General features: G+C 35.6%; 2 protein-coding genes across 15 annotated transcripts in view; one reads left to right on the top strand and one right to left on the bottom strand.

Moving 5' to 3' along the window:
- Positions 1–25,077, bottom strand: part of Art3 (ADP-ribosyltransferase 3) — a 106,982-nt gene that overhangs the window by 69,072 nt on the left and 12,833 nt on the right. For 12 of the 14 annotated variants that reach the window (XM_005388175.2, XM_013516265.1, XM_005388166.2 and 9 more), the window contains exon 2: positions 15,153–15,202. The exons of 1 other annotated variant lie outside the window; for it this stretch is intronic. In XM_005388175.2, the coding sequence (XP_005388232.1) occupies positions 15,153–15,176 (24 nt within the window). In that variant the 5' untranslated portion in view covers positions 15,177–15,202. Of the gene's footprint in view, positions 1–3,013; positions 3,192–15,152; positions 15,203–25,077 lie in introns of those variants that run through there. One more of the 14 variants, XM_013516261.1, reaches the window with a different exon arrangement.
- Cxcl11 (chemokine (C-X-C motif) ligand 11) lies at positions 10,404–12,092 on the top strand. Its single transcript, XM_013516267.1, has 4 exons — positions 10,404–10,552; positions 11,169–11,295; positions 11,398–11,470; positions 11,698–12,092. Exons 1-4 carry the CDS (start codon positions 10,492–10,494, stop codon positions 11,728–11,730), a joined length of 294 nt encoding a protein of 97 aa, XP_013371721.1. The 5' UTR covers positions 10,404–10,491; the 3' UTR covers positions 11,731–12,092.

The following is a 25,077-nucleotide window of genomic DNA, read 5'->3' as shown; positions in this document are numbered from 1 at the left end:
TTCCTTGCTATTCTTTAATTCTAATTTACAAATGATTTCCCAGTTATCCATGGGACCTAATTCATTTGACGATCCACTGTTCTCCACCATGATGATTTTTCTCATGATAGTAAGAATCCATATTTCAAGTTCACTACGAGGTAACTATTTTAGTAAGCTAACCTGGAAATTTAAAGTAATTGCATTAATTTTCTAGGTTTCATCCTAACATATCAGGCATACAGCTCTTTCTCTTACTCTCTTCTTCTCCAGTCTGATGGATAACAAGAATTTTGTACCATTCATGGTCTCTTTAAACACATCTAATCCCTTCTCTCTCCACAATTATTCTGCTGGTGTTAAACAATAATGCTGATTCTTAGCAATTTCCAGGTCTACTATTCCCTTACTCCAAACATGCTACTCTTTTCTGTTCCTAGGCATATGAGACCTATTTTTTGAGTTTCTGGTTTTAGAACACACTCACAGACCTCTCTGGGTTTCCAACTCAACTCTGAGTTCTGCGTGTTTTTCACATTTTGGGAAGACCCTACAGGTATATGTAAGAATATCCTTTCAAACCCTTCTCCACTGCTGGTAGGAGTGTAGAATGGTGCAACCACTGTGGAAATCAGTGTAGAAATTCCTCAAAAAATTAGGACTAGGTCCAGGGATATCGTTTAGTGGCACAGTGACTGCCTGGCAAGTACAAGGTCCTGAGTTTGATTCCCAGTACCAAAACAAACAAACAAACAAACAAACAAACCTAGGACTAGTTTCATTTGACCCAGGTATTCCCTTTCTTGGTATTTTCCCAAAAGAATTAAAAGCATACAGCAATATATGCATACTCACGTTTACAGTGGCACAGTTTGTGATAGCCAAATCTTGAAAACATCCCAAACGACCATCAAATGGTGAATGGATAAAGAAGTGGAGTTTTTAAAATACAATATAGTACTATCCTGTCATAAAGAAGGATAAGCTTGAAATATGTCTAAGTAAATAGATGTACCTTGAGACCATACTCTTAACTGAAATAAATCAGACACACGTGTGTAAATACTGCACTGTTTCTTTGGTGTGAGAAACCAAAAGTGTAAATAAGGACCAAAGTATATAATAGATATTGTGAAATAGGAAGAAAATGTTCAAATGAGGAGGGGAATACGAGAGAAGGGAGGGAGGAAGAAAGGAAAGGAAAAATACAAAAAACGAGAAAAGGAAAACAGAAACAAAGCTTTTGTAAATAGGGATGGGAGGAGGGGTTGTAGGGAGAGTAGGGGAATGGAAAAAAAAGAAACAAGTTGTATCATGTACAGGTACAAATTCTCTATGATGAATTTGATCACTATGTGTATCTAAAATGTACCAATAAAATCTGATAAAAAAATAAGCTTTTACTAGTTTAACCATTACAAAAATCAATCTAGTATGTGGGCTGAACCCTGGCATCCTTCCAAAGATGTAAGCTCAAACTTCAAACATTCTGGAAAAGAAGGAGCTAGGGGTAAGGAGAGCACTAATAGGAAGGGTTGCTGGAACTCCAAGAAGAAATTCAGAACATAAGCTAAATGAGGGGACATGGTGTAGGATGGAGCAATGGGAATGAGAGCATGTCCCAAGCAGTTTCTTTGCCTCCTCTATCCTTCTCTGTTAACTTGTGAAAGTCCACACAGCCTTCATTTTGTATGAAGTCTTGAAGACAGGAGTTGACCTACCTCACTAATGTCAGCTTCTGCCTGAGATCAGAGTTTCTGTCCACCTTAGCTAACTGTAGTAAACACAGGTTTCTCAACTTCTTATTCCCTGTCCCCAGAATAAGCATAGCTGCTCTAACACTTTCCAAGGGTTATTACAGCTAGTTATGATGGGACAATGGAAGATAAATATCACTAACAAAGGGTAACTAAAAATGTACAATAATATGTGAAATGTAAATTAAATGGGGCTCACTTAATTCCTTTCTCAACAGGATCTTCAGATTATATTTATCTCAAATTGTCCCATAATTAATCTTCTGCTCTAATCTTCTTTTGAATTTTGTATTAATAGAGAGGCCTGAGGCTGGAAGTGACATGTCAGATGTCTGAGGTTGCCTTTTCTTCCCCTACTTCAACATAAAAGAAGGGAATGCTTGGGTGTTTTATCACTGCCTTTGACCCTGACTCTGCTTCTTAATAAATGTGTCAAATGATTTAAGACTGAATTATATAACCTTTTGAAGCTTCTGCTTCTTCTTTTATTTTTTTTTTTTGTTTGTTTTTGTTTTTTTCCGGTACCAGGAACCGAACTCATGACCTTGCGCTTGCCAGGCAGGCGCTTTGCTGCTGAGCTAAATCCCCAGCCCTGCTTTTTCTTTTAAAAGGGGATAAGGATGTCCTTTTTTACAAACTGCTATGAGTATTAGTGAGATAGTATGTATACATTATGGCAGACATTTAACAAATGATGGTAATTATTCTGATCTTCATCATCTATCCTGCTACCGCCATATACCCAGCCACCAAATGGTACAGAAGCACAGTGGGAGGTGGACACTCAGACTTGAGAATTGAGCCACATTTCTCTGACCAACCATTTACTGCTTACTGTCTTATATACTAAAAGAGAAAGCAAGAAACTCAGAGAAGCAAGTGGGTTCTAAGTTGGAACCAGGATGTTGGGAAAGTCTTAGAAGCAGGAAATGATAGGAATATTTTACTGGTTTTTTATTTAAAAAGATAGCAACAATCAGCATAATGTCCTAAATTAAAAAAAACAAAACAAACTCTACCCAAGTAAGTATTATTCTTGACTGGGATTGAAAAGAAAGGCATGTGTTTCCAATATTAAGATAATATAAAAAGTAAAACATTTGCAACAAAATATACCCTTTTAGTCTTTCTTATTACATTTCTAACTATATATCTTCTATTTAAAACATTAAATTTATGTACCCACTAGTTCAAACTGATATTGAAATTGTTTCTTATGAATGTTCACTTTATTTATATTCTATTAAAAACACACCAAATCCAATACAGCTTCATACCTTACAGACATAGCTCTTCTAACCATCACATGCAGGGTTCATCTCTTCAGCCGAGATCCTTTTCCTTTTTTTTCCCAAGATCTTTTTCTGTATTATTTTCTTTTTTTCTGTCCCACTAGACCTGAAGTAATATCTGCTAGATATATTTTGCCCTCTCCTCCAGCTTTTCTAAGTAGCACAGGCAATAAACTATTTAGTAAATGAAGCTACTGCACAATTTTTCCCTTCTTAAATGGACCAAGTTTCCTTCAGCTAGTCATTTGTAAAGTTGCTCACTGCTAATCTTTCCCATGTTTTTTGTCCTTTAACAATGGACATGTTGTTTCGCAACTTGGAAAAATTAACATGAACATCCATAATACCCCAGCAGCTGTCAACTACATTTTTCAGGCAGCCAACCGAAGGCCATGCACAGAGCATTCTTTGTTGAGAGAAAAAATTACTTCTTTGAAGTTTACAGTGATACTAAAGCTGTTTTGTACTACACAGTGCTCCTAGCTCAAACACATACAAATGGCAGCAAACATTCTGTGAGGGGTTCCGAGGACATGAAAAAGACGGTTGGTCTATTCAATGCAGGAACAGAATTTGGTTATTCCTTCTTCTGTGTTCTAAATTTTGACATATTGTTTTTAAAAGTCTGCTTAAACTCCTAAAGGGAAACAATTCATTTTCAAATCTATGTTTTTTTGTCCTTTTGAATTTTATGAAAACATATCAGGTAGAATATGGCACTTGTTAATCAGATGCTAATACAGTTGCCTTAACAATAGATATGCCAAAAAGTAATACTTCAAGGCAAATGAATTTGCCTTTAGATAAAACAATGTTTTTATACTGTGCTTTGCCAGGTTAAAAAATATAAGCAAAGAATGGCTATTACTTGATAACTTCTTCCAAAAAAGACAGAAAAACATTTTAAGTTTTCCTTTCAGGAGAGCAATATAGCCAACTCAGCCACGTGTGGCTGTGCATGCCTATAATTCCAGCACTTGGGAGGCTGAGGCAAGGAGATAGCTGTGAGTTTGAGGCTAGCCTGCCTACAAAGTGAGTTTAAGGCCAGCCTGAACTGCATAGTGAAACCTTGTCCCAAAAAGACAAAAAACAAGGAGGAGGAGGAGAAGAGGAAGTGGAGGAGGAGGAGAACAACAATAGTATATCCAACTCAATACCAGATTTCCAAAATCAGAAGAGTTATAACTTAATAAAATTTTCACAGTTTAAATATTTCAGGAAACCTCCTCCTGTGCAATAAATTTAATAAAGCCACTGAGAAACTATCCAAATCCAGGAATAAGATATGTGTAGCCTATATCTATCTGATCGCCACGAATGGGCACATTTAAAAAGCAAAGCATTTGCTTGTGGCACATTTGTACTACAATCCCTGGAAGCCAAAAAGTTGTATTTTTTTTTTCATCTTTCAGAATTCAGACAACTGCCTCTCCTTTAAGATCAGCAATTCATTACAGAGTTTGGTATCTTTCATAAGAGGTGTGCCATAGTTTTGATTCTATCTCTTTGGACATGCTGACAAGGTGTTATGGTTTGTGTCTGGGTGTCCCCCCAAAGCCTCATGCCATCATGGGGCAGGCTTTTAGAGTTTGATTGATTACAGGTGTGAGAGCTACACCCGCCCTGGGGTGGATAGTTTGTACATATAAGGGAGAGGAAGAGGCTGCTGACCCTATTCCTCCCTTTTCGTGCTTGTTGCTTTTGCTGTGTTCTGCCGCCATGAGCTGTAGCCCTCTGCCATGTGCCACTCTGCCTTGTAACCTGTCAAGTATGGACTGAAACCTCCACAAACTGTAAGTGAAATAAACCTTTCCTTCCTTAATTTTGGGCATCAGGTATTTTGTCCCAGCAATGAGAGAAAATTAACCAAGACACAAGGAAAGGAAAGGTAGATGAGTAGTAGTGACCTTCTCAAGCATGGAAAAGGTCAGTAAGGTAATGGTGGCCACTAAAAACTGGCACTTCTTTTGTGTTTGCACTTGAGATTACAATGTTTAGTATAGCACATATCAAGGATGAAGTTATTCTTAATAAAATGGGAGCTCTGATATATCTTATTCTCAATTACTAGATTTCATTAGCAGTAAACGGCTTCTAAAAATGTCTTCTTATGTCAAAGTCCCAGAAATAAATCAATATAGTCTCAGAAACAGCATTTTCAAAATTCACTGTCACTCTGGAATTCCTTCCAACAGCAATAAATTATGCACTATGACTCAATGCCTTGATGATTTTGGTTGTTATTGTTATACAATTTATTTCAAGTTTTGGGGAAAAATATACCCTTACTCAGTGTCTAATAGTTGACTTGATTATAGCCCGCAGGCTATATCTAATTTCTGGGATGAATATTTTAATAATGTTTAAGAAAATCACAGAAATAACATCATATGAAAGGTCCCCCCAAAATCTATTAGCCACTCCCTAAATCCCTTAATTTCTTTATAAAACGTATCAGGTAGTACACCACTGTAATTTTATTATTTTTTTTATTTTTTATTTTTTTTTGGTTTTTCTCTGGTACCGGGAACCGAACTCACGACCTTGTGCTTGCCAGGCAGGCGCTTTGCCGCTGAGCTAAATCCCCAGCCCCCCCACTGTAATTTTAGCAGTTTAGGATTCTATACCCATCTGTTCAGTCTATTCACATCATTTAAGGTGCCTAACACATGCCAGGCAATCTCTTCTACTACACTGAGTCATCTCCTGTCTATAAACTCAAAAAACAGGATTGCTAAATCCTGCTGATTTACAATAAATGGCAACATTGGTTTCCATTTCTAACTTAACTGAATAAATTATTCTGGATAGTTTTCTTGCTTTTGTTTTTGTAGGCATGTACTCTAATATTAGGCCAGAGCAAGTCAGAATCAATCCTGAAGAAACACCCAACTCCACATATCTACAGAGCCAGCAAAAAACAGGCAGATGTTGTCTATAATACTGGCAAAAAGTTGCAAAATTTGCAGTATGTGAGAAGGAATTTGATTGCTTTTGCTGGCTGTTTGTCTTCAATGACCCTAACAGTGTTCAGCATGCGGCATATACCTAAAATAAACATCTGTTGAATGAATGAGTGGATGAGCAAAGGAACTACTGTGGAGACAGATGATGCATTCTAGGAAATAGTAAAGCAAGAACGCTGGGAGGAAGAGGCAGTAAAAAGTGATGAAGAGAAAACAGTCATATTAACACCAGTCAAAGCCCAGTTAGCCTTGTTTTTTGTATGGTTCAAGGAAATGAAGTGAAAAAGTAACAGCATAAAATCAACCCTTCTTGCAACCCTGCATAATTTTGGATCTATTACTTAAAAAGTGAAGAACTAAATAAAAATGCTAACATTTAAATTGTGATTTGTCTCTGAAGAAAAGCAGGCAAAACCATACTCACATGGGTATGGACAGCCTTCTCCTTCTGGGGTCACAAACAAGCAGGAACAGCAGCAGCCATTGCCCCCCAACAAACTACTAAGTAGCTTTCCTCACAAGGAAGAAGGATCTCTTTTTTGTCTTCTCCCTGTCTCCTTCTACAGTATCTATAAATACAGTGTTCTGACACACAGAAAAAAATAGAGGTTGGACATGTTTTGATATGGAAGCTGTTAGGTAAAAAATGTATATCTGTATCCAAAGAGATGAAAAAATTTAATAGCTGGTCTTTGTTTTTTAGTGGTGTTAGGGACTGAACCCAGGGTCTCATACATGGTAGGCAAACACGACCACTGAGCTACATCTCTAGCCCTGTTCTTGTTTTTCCAGCTCTGAAGATTGAATCCAGGGCCTCTGCACTCTGCTACAGCACCCCACTCCTTTTTGAGACAAGGTCTTGCTAAGTTTGTAAACTATCTATGCTGGGCTCTAAGTTGTTATCCTCCTTCCTCAACCTCCCAAAACGCTGAAATTATATGCATGCACCACCACATTGGCTCCAGCCCTGTTCTTAATTGTCCATATGTACAATGTTTATATTATATCAGATATTACTTTTGTTGGAAAGGAAGACAACAAAATAAGATCCATACTACCTTGAAGGAGACTGTGACCCCCTTGTTTTCTACATAGCTAAGAATAATTCACATATAAGGCAAAAGGAAGACTTTAGTTATATATAGTCATATTTTAAATTTCATTATGCTTATGTGAAATAGTATGATGACAAAAATGTCAAATGATGTCAATTTACAAGGTTTTCAAAAAATTGAGTATTCTTATTTAGAAAACTTACATCAACGCTACATAAAAATAGTGCAACTTCAGGTAAATAGAAATATTTACTATTGTTTATAAAATTTAAACAATACTATTGTGTTTGTACACTGGATTAAGTGATCCACATGATTAATTAGTATGCTATTTTAACATTCAAAATTATGATTAATTTTTTTTTATCTTGTAACTGTAATCTTGTCTTTTATTAAGTGGTTGTGCTTATAGTAAAGCTGAAAATAAGTGAGATGTGGCACTTTGATTTAGGAAAGAACATTGTAAAACAGAGATAACAGAAGTTGACACATTTTGGATGTCAGGCTCTTCTAAATGACGTACATACATGCATTACTTCTTTTAATACCTAGCTTATAACAGTCCTATGCGAAAGATATTATTATTCTCAGTTAATAAATGAGAAATTTGAGGTTAAAAGAGATGAGGTTACTTGTTCAGGACCACATAGTTAGTAAATAGTAGAATGTAGATTTGAACACAGGCTAACACCAGAGACTTCCCTGTAACAACCATCCTCTACTGTATTTCTAATGCTGAGAATATGAAAAGCAACATAAAGAAAAAATAATGAATAAGGATTTATGAGCTTCAAAAGCATATGTTCTACCCATATACTTATGGGAAAATAAATCCTGGATTACATATATTAAATGAAAAATAATATTCCAGCAAAGAGAATTATTAAAACAAAGATTTTTAGAGGTTTTAAAGACCAGAATCGTTGTTAAAAAGAATTTAAATACACTATTGTGTCTAAATATGTGATTTCAAGATAAAAGGAAAATAAAAATTCTTAAAAGAGAAATTCAACAATGTAAAAACAGTAATCTGAAAATAATACTAACTACCTAGAAAATTCCAGATTATACCAACAAAACTAGGAAATAAGAAATGTTGAAAGAAAGTCATACAGACAAGGGAATGAAATAGAAGATACTATTTATAGTTGATCTAAAATTAATACAACAAAATGTAAACAATGCATTTCTTTCAAATTGCATAAGAAAAAAGTTTCAAAAATTTAAAGTCGGAGGCTAGGGGTATACAGTAGCACAGAGTTACAGGCTGTGCATAGTCTGAGGCCCTGGGTTCAATTGCTAGCACCGCAGAAAAAATATTTAAAGTTAGAAATCAAAGAGAATTTAGAAACCAAAGAAACATACCAGGTGTGGTGGTGCACGCCTATAAACCCAGCACTTGGGAGGCTTAGCCAGGAGGATCACTGCAAGTTTGAAGCCAGTCTGGGCTACATAGAGATTTCAAAACCAGCCTGGATTATATAGCAAGACCCTGTTTCAAAAAAACTAACAAAGAACTCGGCCGAAAATATTTTTAAAACATTATATATTACCACTTATATGGTTAATGTATTTAATAAAACTTACCCATTAAAAAGTCCCTGTGTACAACTGACATAATATATTTAGAAAGTTAAAGATTTAGTGCAGGGTGAGAGATATAGGTCTAATTTCATCCTTATGCACACAGATAACCAGTTTTTTCTGTACTATTTGTTAAAGAGGCTATCTTTTCTCCTAGCATTTTTTAGAACCTTTGTCAAAGATCAGATGGCTGAAGATGCATGGGGGTTTGTCTCTGTATCTTCTATTCCATTGTCCTACATGTCTATGTTTGTGCCAGTACCATGCTGTTTTTTCTAAATATTTTTTTAGAAGTTCTTACTCTATTTTGTATTTTGGTTCTTTCAGATAGTATCTCACTGTGTAGTTCAGGCTGGCCCTGAACTCCTTGTATATCCCAGACTGGCCTCAAACTCGTGACAGTCCTCCTGCCCTACCCTCACAGGTATGTACCACCATGCCCATCTCCACACTATTCTCATTACTACAACTTATTACATAGTATAACTCAAAATCTAGAATCATCATGCCTCTTATTTCAGTTTTTCTCTCATTTCAGTTTTTCTCAGAAAACTGAAAATAGCAATCCACTTGACCCTGCTGCACTTCTCCTTTGTACCTTCCTAGAAGAGTTAAAGACATCATACTAGTAATATATGCATAGCCATGTTTACAGCAATGAAACTTTGCTAAACTACAGTAACAGCCTAGATGGCCATCAAGAGAAGAATAGAGAAAGAAAACATGGTATACATAATGCAGTATTGTTCAACCATAAAGAAGAATTCAAGTCATAGGAAAATGGATGAATCTTGAGATCAAAATGTCAAGTGAAATAAGTCAGACACAAAAGTATCATATGGTTTCTCTCAAATGAGAAACCCAAAATATAAATAAAGAGTAAAATAATGGAGAGATGGTAGGAAACATGGAGGTAGGTTTTTTGAACATGGGGAAGTGGATCAGAGAGAGGAAGAAGAGGAGAGGATGAAAGGATAAAAATAATTATAATATCTATGTATCAATTCCCCAAAAGGAATGTAATAATTACATTATATGCAAACATATAACAATAAAAATTTTAAAACAGGAAGTTTATAAAGAAAAGTTAAAGACAAAAAGAAAATAGAGGTTACATAAAAGTAAAACCCAAGAAGTAACATCACATAATAATTATTTTTACAATCCACAATACAACTCATACAGTTTTATGTAATAATAGTGCTAACATAAACTAAAAGGTTTAAAATGCAAAAGAAATGGATATAGGTACAGAAGTACAGGGAAGCTTCTTTATACATGAAACTACAGATAAAAATATAAATCTAAATAAAGACTTGTCTGATCTCAAATAATATATGCCTTACCCAAGATGAGAATTTAGACTTAAAAGAAGTCAGATGATTTTAAAATATATACATTTTAAAATGTCCTTTTGTACAGTTATATGAAGAATGGAAGAATGAAAATAGGAAGACAGTGTTAATGAACTGCAATCTGAATTCCACTGCCCAGAGTAGCCTAACAATTAAATGCACGTCTAAGAAAAGTTACCTTAACAAGGTTGGTTCCCGTGTGGATATACCCTATTCTACATTTTTATAACACTTTAGTCTTTATCAAGTGCTTTCACCTTCATATTACTTTCAAGGCTAAAACAAATGGGAAGGGATAATGACATTGATATGAAAACAAAACTGAAAGTCCTGGAAGCAAAGAAAGGAATATGGGGCAAGGAGGGAAATTCCTATTGCTGGTTGTTGGTATATAAAATGCTCTTCACATATCAACTAAGAATTTCCTTTCAGGTTCACCATTTCTCCTCCCTCCAAGAAGGGTATCCAAGCCTAATCAGGAGCAGCAGCAGCAATAAAGAAATATGAATTTGAAAGGCAAGGCTATAATCTTCGCTGTGATATTCTCTGCTACAGTTATTCAAGGTATATTGTACTTTTTACTTCTCAGTCTACAAATTCCTTCTGTAGTATTCCAGATGTCTTTTCTTCCACTTTTATCCTAAAATATATGGAAATTTTTCATTTAACTTCCCACATTAGAAGTTTCAGCTTTGACAGAAACTGTAGGAAATCTTTAAATAAAACACTAGAGGTAATTACTAAAACCAGAGATGATAAACTTCAAATTTTGATTTGGATACAAAATCTAGCAAGAGATTTATCAACAGTTTCAAATGTCTGTTAAGAAGACCTTTTTAGGCGATTATATAAACTTCCTAGAAAAATTTTTAAGCATGAAAGAGGCAAAACAAAAAATCAGAACAAAAACCCAGGCAAGCGGCAAACAGCTTCATATCTAATAAATGACATTCATGTTTCCTATGATTTTGTAATTAAGGCTTTACAAATTTAAGGAGAAAATCACCAACATATAACAACTCCTTTGTCAGAAACATGAGTATCAAGTACTACTTTTTGACAAATTACTATTTTTATCCTTAACGCAAACTCATCTCACATTATTCACCAGGATAATAAAGCATAGCCATCTGTTCCTATCAGATGTATTACTAATCAATGTTATGATCTGTTGTTCTAGGATTCCCTATGTTTAAAGGGGGTCGATGTCTATGTATTGGTCCTGGACTGAAAGCTGTAAAAGTGGCAGATATTGAGAAAGCGTCCATAATTTACCCAAGTAACAGCTGTGACAAAATCGAAGTTATGTAAGTAGTAGACTTGCTGAATATGACAATCGTGGAAACTTTTTGTTTGTTCTGTTCATGTTTTCCATCCAAAACTTAAGATTCATTTTTTTATCTTAACAGTATTACCCTGAAAGCACATAAAGGACAACGATGCCTGAATCCAAGATCAAAACAAGCAAGCCTTATAATCAAGGTAGGTTGCCCAATTACTTCTATGTTATAACGTGTTTTACCCAGATCTTTTGAAAAAAAAAAAAAGGCAACTGCGGAAATAGTCTGCTACGATTCTGTATGACATATTCAGACCTTGGTTATGATAGCATCCTTTTCCTACTATATGTTTTTATATATCAACTCTTAATTACTGAGGAAAAAAGAACAATTGTCCAATAAATAAAATTCTCATTTTTCTCATTACAGCTAGTTGAAAGAAAGAATTCTTCAAAACACTGAAACATATGAAGTCCTGGAAAAGATGATTTGAAAACCTACAACAATTTAACTGGGACTGCTGAAATGATAAGAATTCTGCAATAGAAAATGACTCTCTCTTGCCTATTATAATATACATTTGTGATTTCTAGGTTACAGAACCTTTCAGGAGATTAATACTTGTAACTGTTTCACTGTGACTATGAAAAAACTTCTGTTTCTAAAAGTAATGTCTGTTCTTGAGCTATATTCCTTATTATCTGTAGTTACAAAGGTGACATTAACACTGTTAATGGAGTCATTCTTATGAACCAAAGCATGCATGTGTAGTAAAACATTCCTCAAATAATTTTTCATGAAAATAGTTTCCCAACTTAATATAACATATAAGTACTTATGTATTATCATGTCTTAGACTAATTCATGAAATATACTGTGAAAAAAACGTACTATGAAAAAACTATAAGCTATCAGAAATAGGTAAGAGCATAAATATTTTATAATTTGCATTAGCACTGATCTTTTGATTTTTTTCAACCTTTTTTCCCTTGAGATATTTTAAAGCAATTAGGATATGTGTTTACTGTGCATTTTTGCTTTATCTATTCTTATAAATGACAGTATCTTATATACATTTTAAATATAAAATGTTGAATAGTAAATGCATACCTGGTGATAATCTTTATTTTCTGGTTATTTTTTTACAAAAATATATAATCAATTTCTTTGATTTTTTAGTTAGTATGTCTACAATGCATAACGAGTACATTCATCATGGTGAGTTGGTACATGTACACATTGCATCTTAATCCTTTCATTTCCCCTTTCTCTCTCCTCACTCCCCTCTCCATCCATTCCTAGATCTCCTTGCCATCTGTAAAAGGTCTACCTCTTTGTTTCCTATAGTCTATCTCTTACTGTGATCTTTAAGTTATGCTTAACACTATAAAATTTAGCAATATATAAAACTGGCTTTCTTTGAAAAGAAATTAAAACAGCTTTCCCTAGCAAGCTGCCACAACTCTTAAAACAGAAACAACCAAATGCTTTCTAGAACATTTGAAATACTTTTAACACTCTTACCTTATAGTTCAGAAGCTCACAGGTACTTGTCACCATTCAGAACTGTTTTACTTGAGCAGATAGTTGTGAAGGACACGTAATTCCTTTTACTTGGAGGGGAAGAATCTTCTATTGCAAATACCTTTCTTACTTGGAGAAAATCCCTTATTATGTGAACCATGGCCTAAGGAGGAGATCCCAGCAGCCAGAAAAAGGACTCAGCCAAGCTGATCCTACCTCTTACTTTTCTTGTTGCTGAGACAAAATACCTGACACCCAAAGTTAAAGCAGGAAAGGTTTATTGTAGCTCAGTTTGTAGAAATTTCAGTTCAAAGTTGGCTGGCTCTTTTTTCCTTAAGCTATCAAGGAAGGATGGCATAGAAGATGGGCATCACAAAAGAGAAACAGTTCATTGGTGGGGAGAAGGCAGCAAAGCAGAAGGTAGCAAGCAGTGAAGTAGCAAAGCAGCAAGCAATGACAGCAGTCCTCTTTTTGTCCCTTATATTCTATACAGGCTACATGCTCTTAGGGTAGGTAGCACTCACACATAGGGTGAGCCTTCCCATTTTCCACATCCAGAACTATGCAAAACCAATCAGTGGACTAATTTAGTAATCACACACACCCTCAAACACAGCATTATACACTTAATCCCAGCACCACACACCCTAGCTCCATCCACTTCCGGAAAGTCCCACCACATGAGGCTTTGGGACGGTCATCTAGACACAAGACATAACACTATCCTAGACTTGGATTCTAGCTAGCACACAAAGATGCTACAAGCAAGAAAATTAGTTAAAGCAGTAGCACCAGCAGTCTTATATTAATGTCTTTCTAACACCTATTTGGTAGCAATGACTTTGACTACTCCTTCCCGACACCTTGCTTTCTTAGATCCCTGTCTTTTATGCAAGTCTGTTTCTCGAATCTTTCTGTGGATTCTTCAACTACTGTACCAATGAAGTTCCTTTTTTCCTTAAGCTATCAAGAGCTGGTTTCTCTGAATGTACAGTAATTAAAAAAACCTTCTTGCTGATATAGCACTCTTTATGGCATGTCAAAGCTGCAATCCACAACCACTTGCCTTTTTTTAATGTTATGCTAACAAATGTAAAAAAGGAAGCTTTGTTATATGTATACATTAACCATATTGTATATTTTATATGAGGCCTAAGACAATTCTTGTTCACTCAGTGTACCCAGGCAAGCCAAAAGTTTGGACAGATCTATTAGTCATGTCTACATTTGAAAAATGAAAATATATGTTACAGAATTATAAGCAGATATATCTCTATATATGAAGACAATAAATCCATATTATATAAATTTCCTGGACAGTTTTAAGAGCTGAGTCTATGCCTATTTACAGTGATTTTTGAAAATTATCTTCAAAAAATAAAATCTCACTGAGTCAATGCTGTATGTACATTCAGTATTTTTAAAAAATAGACTATGTATTATAAATCAGTACATTATTATTGAGAAAGTGACATATGTCTTCATTGAAAAATAAATACACAAAAGCATAGCACACTTGAGCCAAGGTTCCTTCCACTTCAGTACCTTCAGACTATTCTCTCTGCCCATTTCTTCACTAAGCTAATGCCTACTCATCATTAGGTCTCAAATACATGGCATTTTCTCCAGGAAGCCTAAGAAGCACCCTTTCAACATCAACTAGATTAGGTATCCTATTTGTTTTCATAATATCCTCTGCTTTTTCATTATACTATTGCAGATGTAACTATAAAGAATTTTCCTGTGTGTAGTACCTGCCCTTCCATAAATATAAGCTCTGAACGAAAGACACTGTGGTCCTACCCCACAGTACAATGCCTCACACATATCAGTGTGTGAAAGTAATGGTAATACTCAGTTGTCCCTTGCTCTACTGTGGTTCACTTATTGTGGCTTCACTGTATCACAGTTTTTTTAAAAAATATATATATATAATTCTGTATTGTGGAGTTTTTGCTATATTGTGGGATTCTGTGGTATACAAGAATTTATATAATATTTATGGTTTTAAATATTTTGCCTAAAAATTTAAAATATAAAAAAGTTAATTCAAACATATTAAAAGAATATAAATTGAAATAAAATACAGTATGTATTTCATCAGCGGATGAATACCATACTATACACAATGGAAATGCAGTACACTGCTACTACTTGTGCAAGTTTGCCAATGTGAGATTGTACATGGCACACTATTGGCTGATGGAATGGGTGGCAACCAACCACAGCACTGTGTTCTGTATCCTGGGCATTGATTGGCTCGGTAACCATAGCATCAGTCTTTTGCTCTCCCGCATTGTGCCATAAAATATATATAAATAATACAATAAATATAACACTGCTACTTTGCAGATTTTCACCTGTTGCGGGAGTCTCTGGAACATAACTCCTGTGACAGATGAGGAATCACCTGTAGAAAGTAAGGGGAAAGTAAGGGGAAAGTATGGGGAATGGGAATGGAAAGGGGAAAGGAATTTAGAGCCCAGGAATGGCATGAAGGGACACAAAGTGGTAAAATAAACAAAGCAACAAGGTAATTTTCAGGATGCTAATTAAGTTCAGTAAAACAAACAAACAAAACAACAAGGTAATTTTCAGGATGATAATTAAGTTCACTTGGTTGAAATGAAGGATAAAGGACATCAAATGTTTAGCTAAACAACCTTAAATTTTACTCTGTACAAAACAAAATTCATTAAACATTCATCAATAAGTGAGTAACTGTATGCAAGTTATCCCAAATTGTCCCAGGAACAGAACAGGAGATCAACTGTAGTGTGAAAGACTAAGGAAGGGAAAATTAGGATTATGTTGCAAAAGCCCAGGTCTTTATTTTATTTTATTTATTCATTTGTTTATTTAATTTGTTTTTTTTAGACAGGGTTTCACTATGCAGTTCAATCTGGCCTTGAACTCACTTTGTAGCCCAAGCTGGCCTCAAACTCACAGTGATTTTGCTGCCTCAGCCTCCAAAGTACTGAGATTATAGGCATGCACCATCACATTTGGCCTCAGGGCTTTATTTTAAGTCATTCTCATATCACTTTTCCAATTTTTTACTGTATTTATTCAGTCCTCAATATTTTTGTATGATGTGTATCACTCAATTTCACTTACATTTACATGAAAAGCCAACTTATACTACTGTATGTGGAAGCAATATTACATGCTATAGAAATAAAATGTAACGATAAAATGAAATACAAGGAAAAATACTAAATTCCAGCTAGATAAAACTGTATGCCAAAGGTTCTGAGCTTCAAGTCTGCTCTGTATTTGTTATTAGGGAGATGAACACAGTTTGCTTAGTATCTGAGAGCCATGCTAATAACAAATTGAGACTCCCAGGTTTAATCAGAGGGACTGAAATTAAGAAGAGCAATTCAGCTGGGCATGGTGGTGCATGCCTGTAATCCCAGCACTCAGAAGCCTGGGGCAGGAGGATCATTGCGAGTTTGAGACCAGCCTGGGTTACAAAGTGAGCTCAAGGCCAGCTTGAACTGCATAGAGAGACCCTGTCTCAAAAAGACCAAAAAAAAAGAAGAGCAATTCACTGATATTAAATGTCATTACAGTGAACCATCTGGCATCGTCCCATACTTTCAGAAATATTTGTGTGAAGAATAATAAGGACTATGTCTACAATAAATTAAACAGAATTACTATATGACACATTAATTCTACTCTAACAAGAACTCTATATAAAAGAACTCTATATAAAAGAACTCTAACAACTTTTCAAACTAAAACTTGCATACAAATGTTCACAGCAACACCAAAAGGCAGAAACAGCCTAAACAGGTATCAATAGATGAATGGATAAACAAAATATGATGTATACACACAACAGAATATTATTCAACCATAAAAGGAAGTACTAACAATTGCTACAATATAGATGAACCTTGAAAACATTACAGTAAATAAAAAAATACAGATACAAAAAACCATCTAAGATATGATATAATTTCATATGAAATATCTAGAATAGGAAAATCCTTAAAAATAGAAAATAGATGTGATTGGCAAGGACTCAAAGGAAGGTTTAATGGTGAATAACTACTTAATGGGAATAAGCTTTCTGTTTGAGAAAAAAAGTGTTCTGGTGATAGTTGTACAACATTGTGAATGTACTTAATGCTACCAAGTCATATACTTTTAAATGACTAAAATGTTAAATTTTGTGTTAGATATGTTTTATCACAATAAGTACAAGGGATAAACTAAGGTGGTAATGTTGAAAATAAAAATAAAATGAGAAATAAATTGTAGATTTCATGATAGATTGGATGTGAAGGTTGAAGTTGAAGAAACCAGTCAAGGGAAATGCCAAGGATTTGAATCTGGAGTAAAAGCAGACACAGGAATCAAGGGAAAAAACTGATGTTTTGAAGTTTAAAAGAACAGTACTTCTAAAAACAGGAATAGGAAGATCACAGGGAAGAAATAGTTTAGTGAGAAGACTATAGGTTAGATTTTAAATATTCTGAAATTTGAGATAACAATTAGTATCAGTGACTGTCTTGGTTACTTTTTTCTCACTGCTGGGACAAAATACCTGACGCCCAAAATTAAGGAGGGAAAGGTTTATTTCACTTACAGTGTGGAGGTTTCAGTCCGTACTTGGCAGATTATAAGGCAGAGTGGCACATGGCAAAGAGCTACAGCTCAGGGCAGCAGAACACAACAAAGCAACAACCACACACCAGGGCGGAATGGGGGAGGAATGGCCTCAAGCACCCTTTTCCTCTCCCTTACATATGCAAACTATCCACCCCAGGGCGGGTGTAGCTTTCAAATCCATATTCAAACTCTAAAAGCCTGCCCCATGTCCACATGAGGTTTTGGGGGGACACACAGACATAAACCGTAACAGTGACTTAGAAATTCAGGACAGTTCCTTCTAATTAGCCAGGAGAAGAATCCAAACAGAAGAAATACTTCTGGATAATACCACAAAAAGGGAAATATTATATTTAATTATTTGGAGCTATTGAAATGGTACTTAGTAGTTCATATGGAATTAACAGGCCTCTTTGTATTTCCTAAAGATTTTCATAGCTAACAAATAGAAATCTTTGTGATGTCATCACATTCTATGGATTCTAAATAATACATATCAAAAAACCTGTTACAATGGAGTGGTAAGTTTAGCTCCTTCTTCTTGCCTTCTGTGCAGTTTATTTTTTAGACACTGGTAGTAAAATTGAGCAAGTCTGAGGTCATCATATATTTTGCAACTACAGTTTCACTTAAGTACTAAAGAAGAATAACTATTTCCTGGAAATCCTGGTACCATAAATGCAGATGTAGTTGCTTGGTGCTGCTTAATAAACTGCTACTAAATTGAAAATGCACTGAGGTAAGTTACCGACTTCATACAATTTGTAATTCTTCTTTAAACTGTTCACAAAGTAAGAATAAACTATCAGTAAGAACTTCAAGAAACCTGAATGAGGGTCCAAAACATGGAATAACATGTTCTACTAAAATACTTCAATTTCAAGACTTTTCTTCCTTATAAAAACACAAAAAATGATAGATGAGTCAATTAAAACAAAAACTAGACACTTTCTGAATCTTTTGATTAAAAATGTAACAAAATATTCATTAAATTCTTATTGTGCTTAAATATGTGAATTATGGGCAGATGGGAGGAAGTAACATATTATACTTCCCCAAAACACATTTACTTTTATAGCATCCTCAAATTCTTCTCTTCTCCAAATGATTACATTTTGGTAGAATATTTGTAGAAACTTTCCCAAGTACTGAGTTCAGAAACAAGGTACTCTATTTTAAGGAGAGTTCTTCACCTGTTGTCTACAACAATCATTGGACACCTCCCCCTCAAGAAGAACAGGAATATCATTCCCACATTGACCCTGAAATTCCTGATTACCTGCCCTGGTTTCATCATACTTTCAAACTGTCACACGTTCTTGAAAACAAAATCATTTTAACTGCCTTTAATACATGTCAATAATAACTCTATCTGTACAGAAATGCATATTCCATTTAATACTTTAAAAATGACAACAGGAAGAAAAGCTTTTTACTCAGCACCTGTCCAAGTGACATTACCTGAAAATGAATACATATCACATTAAATTTCTCCAATTGATATCCCTTTCTCCCATATTTAATGTTAAAGCTTTTGTGCGGGCCCAGTTCCTCCTATCCAGACTGCCATAAGATCCTCCTTAGTCTCCTGGCTTCAATCTCTTATTTTCCAATACTACTCCAAAGTAACCTCCGAGAAAGCCTCCCTTCTTGACAAAACTTTAGTCAAGTTCCTCTGACCCTTCTTTTCAGCTAGGCCTCAACTTTTGTAGGATTTTTGTTTGTTTTTTGGGTTTTTTGAGGCAGGGTCTCTCTAAGTAGTGCAGGCTAGCCTTGAACTCACTATATAGCCTAGGCTGGCCTCAAACTCATGAAATCCTCCTACCTTAGCCTCCCAAGTGCTAGGATTACAGGCATGCAACATCATGCCTGGCTGTCTTCATTTTTGTAGAATCCAATTTTAGCAAGAATTTGGCTAACTCAGTTCAGTGGCAATGCCTCAGGTTCAATCACCCTCTATATCTGGTCAAGTTCCTTAACTGTCACCATCATCCTACAGTATCTGAAGACATTTTCCTGCCTTCAGTAACAATCCTGTTAGGGCAGATTAGCAAAAATTACTCTAACCAGGTCAGGGATATAGCTCAGTGGCCCAGTGTCTGCCTGGCAAGCATGAGGTCCTGAGTTCGATTCCTGGTACCAAAAACAATTACTCTAACCCCTGAGTAATTTTCCATCTACTAACCCCCACTACCATCTTGCTCCTGAACTATAAATCCCCCTTCTTCATGCTGTATTTGAAACTGAGCTCATTTCTATACCTTTTATTTCTACACTGAAATTAAGGCATCTTTTCCCTATTGCAACAGTCCCTTAAAAAAATTCCCTCTTTATAAGTTAATTATCTTAAGTATTTTGTCATAGTAATAGAAAACCTACACATTATTTTTCTATTTATTTCTTTTGCATTAAATATTCTAATATAAATACTGAGTATCATACAAGTGCTTTGCAATAGTCTTAAGTGTTCACTATTTCCACTGCTGTAACTAATGTCAGCTGTGATTTTCTTTGGCACATTCTCCTTCTAAAATGCAAATATGATATTCTTTGAACTTTTTTATACCTCTTCATTGCCTTCAGGTAAAGGTCACACAGCATAATACGGTATCATATATTTTTCTGAATACTGATCTGTTAGTTTCATGCAGTCTCTACTCCAGCCACAAATATGCAGTTTTCACAGTATTTTCTCTCTGAAATGCCCTTCTTGTTCAATACTCATCCCACTTCTAAGACTCAGCTCAAAAATTACCTGCTATAACATCCTGAGGCATTCTACACGTACATTTTAGAACTGATCACCTTCCTCTTGATACATCCATTGTGTCTCTATTTTATCATTTATAAAACATAATTCCTCTTAGATGACTATAAGGTCTCTCCTTCCTAGAAGGCAGGCCAGAAATCATAGAATCTTGTTACTGGTCATCTCTGAGCCTCAATAGCAGGCTTTTGGGGAGAAAGAAAACTTTTTTTTGTGGTACTGGGGACTGAACCCAAAGCCTTCACACTGAGTTACATTCCCAGCCCTTTTTATTTTTTTATTTTGAGGTAGGGTCTCATTAAGTCACTAAACTGCCCTCTCTGCACTTGAACTTGCAATCTTTTTGCCTCAGCCTCCCAGAGTACTGGAATTACAGGTGTGTACCACTACACTGGCTTGAAAATAGTTATCTTAAGATACTTGTTTTTTTCTTTTTGTTTTTTTGTTTGTTTGTTTGTTTTTTTCCGGAACCGGGAATCGAACTCATGACTTTGCGCTTGCCAGACAGGCACTTTGCCACTGAGCTAAATCCCCAGCCCCCAAGATACTTGTTTTTCAAAACTGAGACTATGTGATACTTACATATATTCTTATAGCATCCACGGCACAGTACCCTGGCAAGTGTTCAATACGGTAAAGTAGGACTCTTAGTACCTACAGCAAAAAGTTTTCACCAAATTCTGCATGAAATAGTCTTCAAATTGTATAGTAGGTGATCTTTACATTTGTCTAGTTGGCATGTGTTATACTGAACAGTGTTCTTAGAAAACTTGGAAGTGCTTTGAATACTTGTGATTATCTAATTCATAGTAGTGTTAGCCTTATGCACAATTTACATTTTTCATTAACTTCTTTTATCATTATTTACTATTCTTTGGATCCTAAAAGTTCCCCAAAGGCTGGTCCTTAGTCTGTGAAACTATTGTGAAGTGGTAGAACCTTATGGTGGTGGGGTCTAATAGAGAAGCCAGGTCATTAGCAGCATGTTCTTTGGAGGGATTTAAGGACCTAGCTCCTCCTCTCTGTTTCCTATGATATGAACAGGCCTCCTCCACCGTGCACTTCCTACCATGATGTACTGTATAGGCTAAAAGCAAAATAAAGTCAAGAGACCAGGAACTGAGACCTCTGCACAGTGAGCCAAAAGAAACATTTCCTCTTTATAAGTTATCTTAAGTTTTTTGTCATAGTCATAGAAAGCCTACACATTATTTTTCTGATTATTTCTTTTGCATTAAAGTTTCTAATATAAATACTGAATAACACACAAGTGCTTTGTGATAGTCTCAAGTGTTCAGTACATAACTATGAAACTACTGAATGAACACAGGTAAGTTATTCTGTGCTATAAGTGTGATATACTCATCCCTCAGAAATTCCTGAGGTACTTTCAAGAAACCCATGAAGTCATAATTATTTTCACAATAATAATGTTATTTAGCTTTTTTACTCTCATTCTCTCACAAGTTTTCCAGAAGACACATGGCATGTACTACTGCAACAAATTAAATGCAGAAGTAGGTATGAGAATCCTGCTGACTTCTATTAAGTCATATATTAAATTTTCAAAAATGTAAAACAATGACTCCTTTTAGAAAATATAGCTTTTTTTCATATCTAATGGGCTTATCATTAGGTTCCAGTAACCCCATTTCTCTACCTTGCCTCTTTCTGAGACATAACAGCTTTCTACCAGACACCCTCAACATTCCCGGGTTAGCTCCTTTAATCCTGCCTATAAACCTCTGAAAAGTAAAACCATGATTAAATTCTTTTCAAAATCACAGCTGCAAATATCCTGTTTCCTTTCAAGTACTTTTCTATGCCTGCCTGGCAAGTGCAAGGTCCTGAGTTTGATCCCTGGTACCGCAAAAACAAAAAAACAAGCAAAAAAAATCAAGTCCTTTTCTAATATACACTTTTGATGATCCTGGTCAGAGCAAGTGAGCAAGACAAACTGCTTCTTCCTCAGGGATAGTCCCTGCTTCTAATTTAGGATGATCAAGTATCCTGATTTGTTCATTCATGTCACAGATTTTGTGAACAGAGGCTAATGACAAAAGTTACTCATGGAGGCAGTAATAGTAGTGTGCTTAAGCAGATCATGGATTAGACTGCCTGGATGTAAATTTTGTTATGGCATCTCAGTTTAGCTTACTATAAAAAGTTGCACTTCATAAAGTGGTCCCAAAGATTAAGTTTGATAGATAAAATAGCACACCTCAGCACAAAAGAAATTATGCAATAAGTACTGGTTTATGGTATTATTTTTAAGAAGGAAAATTCTAATATAAACATTTTACACAGACAGTTAATATGGAAACCACATTCTGTATTAAAAACCATGCATGTCTTGAGATCTGTACTGTCAATACATCTTAAACCCATAGTCTTCCTGCTCTGCAGAGGAATAGAGGACAAGAGAGAGGGAGAGAAAAGGAGGAAGGGAAAGAGGAAGGACAGCTGAGAGGGAGACGACATAGGGGAAAAGGAGAGGGAAGGAGTGGGATAAGGAAACCAATTCCCAGCTCCTGTTTTTCTCTGCCTACCCTCTGCCTTTATCTCCTACCATCTAATAAATCAATTTTATTAACATAATCCATCTCTTTATTTCTTTGATTTCTAAAAGATATCTGAATGATATGCTAACTTAAATCACTCAATTTGCTAGGCCAAAATACTACTACAATGTAATGTAACAGTCTTGGAAACATCCTAGTATTTAAAATATGATATGGCTCAGAAAGTACTGAACATGTCTGACACATTTTTGTGGCTCCTCTCCAAAGGAGGAAGCAGGTTTTTGAAATTTATTCTTGCTATTTTCCTGAAACAAGCACTTTATAGTGATTTAGTTTTTTAATGTACTTCAGGTATACAGATTTAGAGTCTCATTTTCGTTCTTGATACATATACTGTTATCCCTGATCCATGTACTCACACTTTTACATTTATCATATAATGAGGACACAAGAACTCTTCACCCAAATCAAGAACATTAACAGTAACAATAATTTAAAATATAGCCATTTATTTCTTCTCTATCTCCATTCCCTTGCATCTTTCAACTCCAAGATAAAAACTATCTTGAATTTTCTGTTTTTAAAAATGATGATAAAATACATATAAAATTTGCTACTTGTAGTGGATTGACAACCCCCAGCTGAATTGAGAAAGTGTGGTGCTGGGTGTGGGAGGCCCACCTGAGGATTGTTGCCAGCAATTTAAGAGGCAGAACTGGAGAAGAAAAAAGGCTGGTGGGAGCTGAGAGAGGCTATCGGGAGCTGGTAGAAGCTGTAATAAGTTGTTGGTTGTTTTGTAGGAGCTTGTCATGCTGGCTTTCCTGATGAACTTGGCTGTTTTCATCCTCTGAGGAGCTTGGGACCTCGTTGGCACTGAGAATGGCTTTGGTTCACTTTGGGGGAGCTCTGGTCCTCACTTTGAGCATCACTTTCTGGCTCTGGAGGGGAAGATGGTGCACTGCTGGTCTTCTGGAAAAGCTTGCTGCATTGGCTTCCCTGATGGGAACGTGGCCATCTTGATCATCAGAGGAGCTTGGGACCTCACTGTTGCTGAGGATGGCTGTGGTACTTTTCAGGGGAGCTCCAGTTCTTACCTTGAGCATCGCTTCCTAGCTCCAGTGTAGATCCCTCAGCCTGCTAGCACAAATCCTTCACCCTGCTGGTACAGACTTCCTAGATTCCATCACTGACCTTTGAGCCTTTACAGTACAGATCCATGAAACAGGCCTGCATGAGATATTGTTATGGACTCTGGGCCTCTAGGTGGATTCATGGGAAGCATGGTTATGAGCTCTAGGTCTTCAGCTGGACTCATGCAGGACATTTCCGTGGGATCCAGGCCCTTGGCTAGTTTCCTTGGTCTTAGTGTGTGGACAGATTTCCTGCACTCCTTTGTATATGATTCTTTGGGTGACTATTATAAATAATCTTATAAAATATGTGTCCTGTATTATATATTGTTCCCCTTGCAAAATAACCCCCAAACCAACACACTACTTTAACAGTTTTAAAATACAGTTCAGTGCACTAAGGACATTCACATTTCTTTGCTCTTTAAAAATAGTTCTACTATTTATACACACATACCTAAGCAAAGTGTTACATTTAGTTTTGCTGAACTTTATTGGAAAGATAATTATGTAGTATTTAATCTCAACATATTTGCTATTGTTTTAGAGAAATTCACCTATATTTTGTGTAAACAACCTTGTTTGTCTTTTGTTGGTATCATTCATAAATACTTTATGGTTTAAATATTGTTGCTATTATAAATTTCTTCTTCAGTAACATTTTAGATTACTTGCTACCGACATAGAAAATAAAATACACTGATCTAGCCATCCATTTTGATGAACTCTGATACTGCTTCTAACACTTGTTATGGGGGGAAGGGTTCTGTGAAACAATTTTATCATGTGTAAGATTATATTTCTTCCTTTCTAGTTCCCATGGTTTCAGTTTCTCTTTCTGTTATATCATTTAGGCTAGGACCTGAAAAGGAACAAAGTGAGCATCTTTGTCTTGCTTTGTAAATTCACCATATGCATTTATTTATCATAGGACAGCCAGGTTACCAATATAAGCGCTTTCCTGTTACCAAATGCTACATGATTCCAATTCTCAGTTCTACCATGAGTCAGGCTTACAGTTTGTGACTAACAGACACATTTGCCCTCAGTTATAAGTGCATTATCCAGAAAGAGCATATTATTCATCCCACCCAGGAGATAAGCTGAAACTTACAGGTAGGTATATTTCTGAAATTCTGATCAATGAAAAAGTCTTTAAACTTGTTCTAAAACTTTTCAAATCTACAGTCAGGTTTAGAATAATCGGAAAGATAATGGGTTAAGTATTATAATATGCGTTTGA

The sequence above is a fragment of the Chinchilla lanigera genome, unplaced genomic scaffold (genome assembly GCF_000276665.1).
Source record: "Chinchilla lanigera isolate Chin_1 unplaced genomic scaffold, ChiLan1.0 scaffold00032, whole genome shotgun sequence".
NCBI classification, from domain to species: domain Eukaryota; kingdom Metazoa; phylum Chordata; class Mammalia; order Rodentia; family Chinchillidae; genus Chinchilla; species Chinchilla lanigera.
Note: the sequence above shows the minus strand (reverse complement) of the source record. Positions and strands in the feature narration are given on the sequence as shown.

Excerpts from the sequence above, each read along its gene's own strand:
- Cxcl11 (XM_013516267.1), top strand. The coding sequence starts at position 10,492 with ATGAATTTGAAAGGCAAGGCTATAATCTTCGCTGTGATATTCTCTGCT. Across the intron at positions 11,296-11,397 it reads TGTGACAAAATCGAAGTTAT|TATTACCCTGAAAGCACATA; the intron begins GTAAGTAGTAGA and ends TTATCTTAACAG. Across the intron at positions 11,471-11,697 it reads AAGCAAGCCTTATAATCAAG|CTAGTTGAAAGAAAGAATTC; the intron begins GTAGGTTGCCCA and ends TTCTCATTACAG.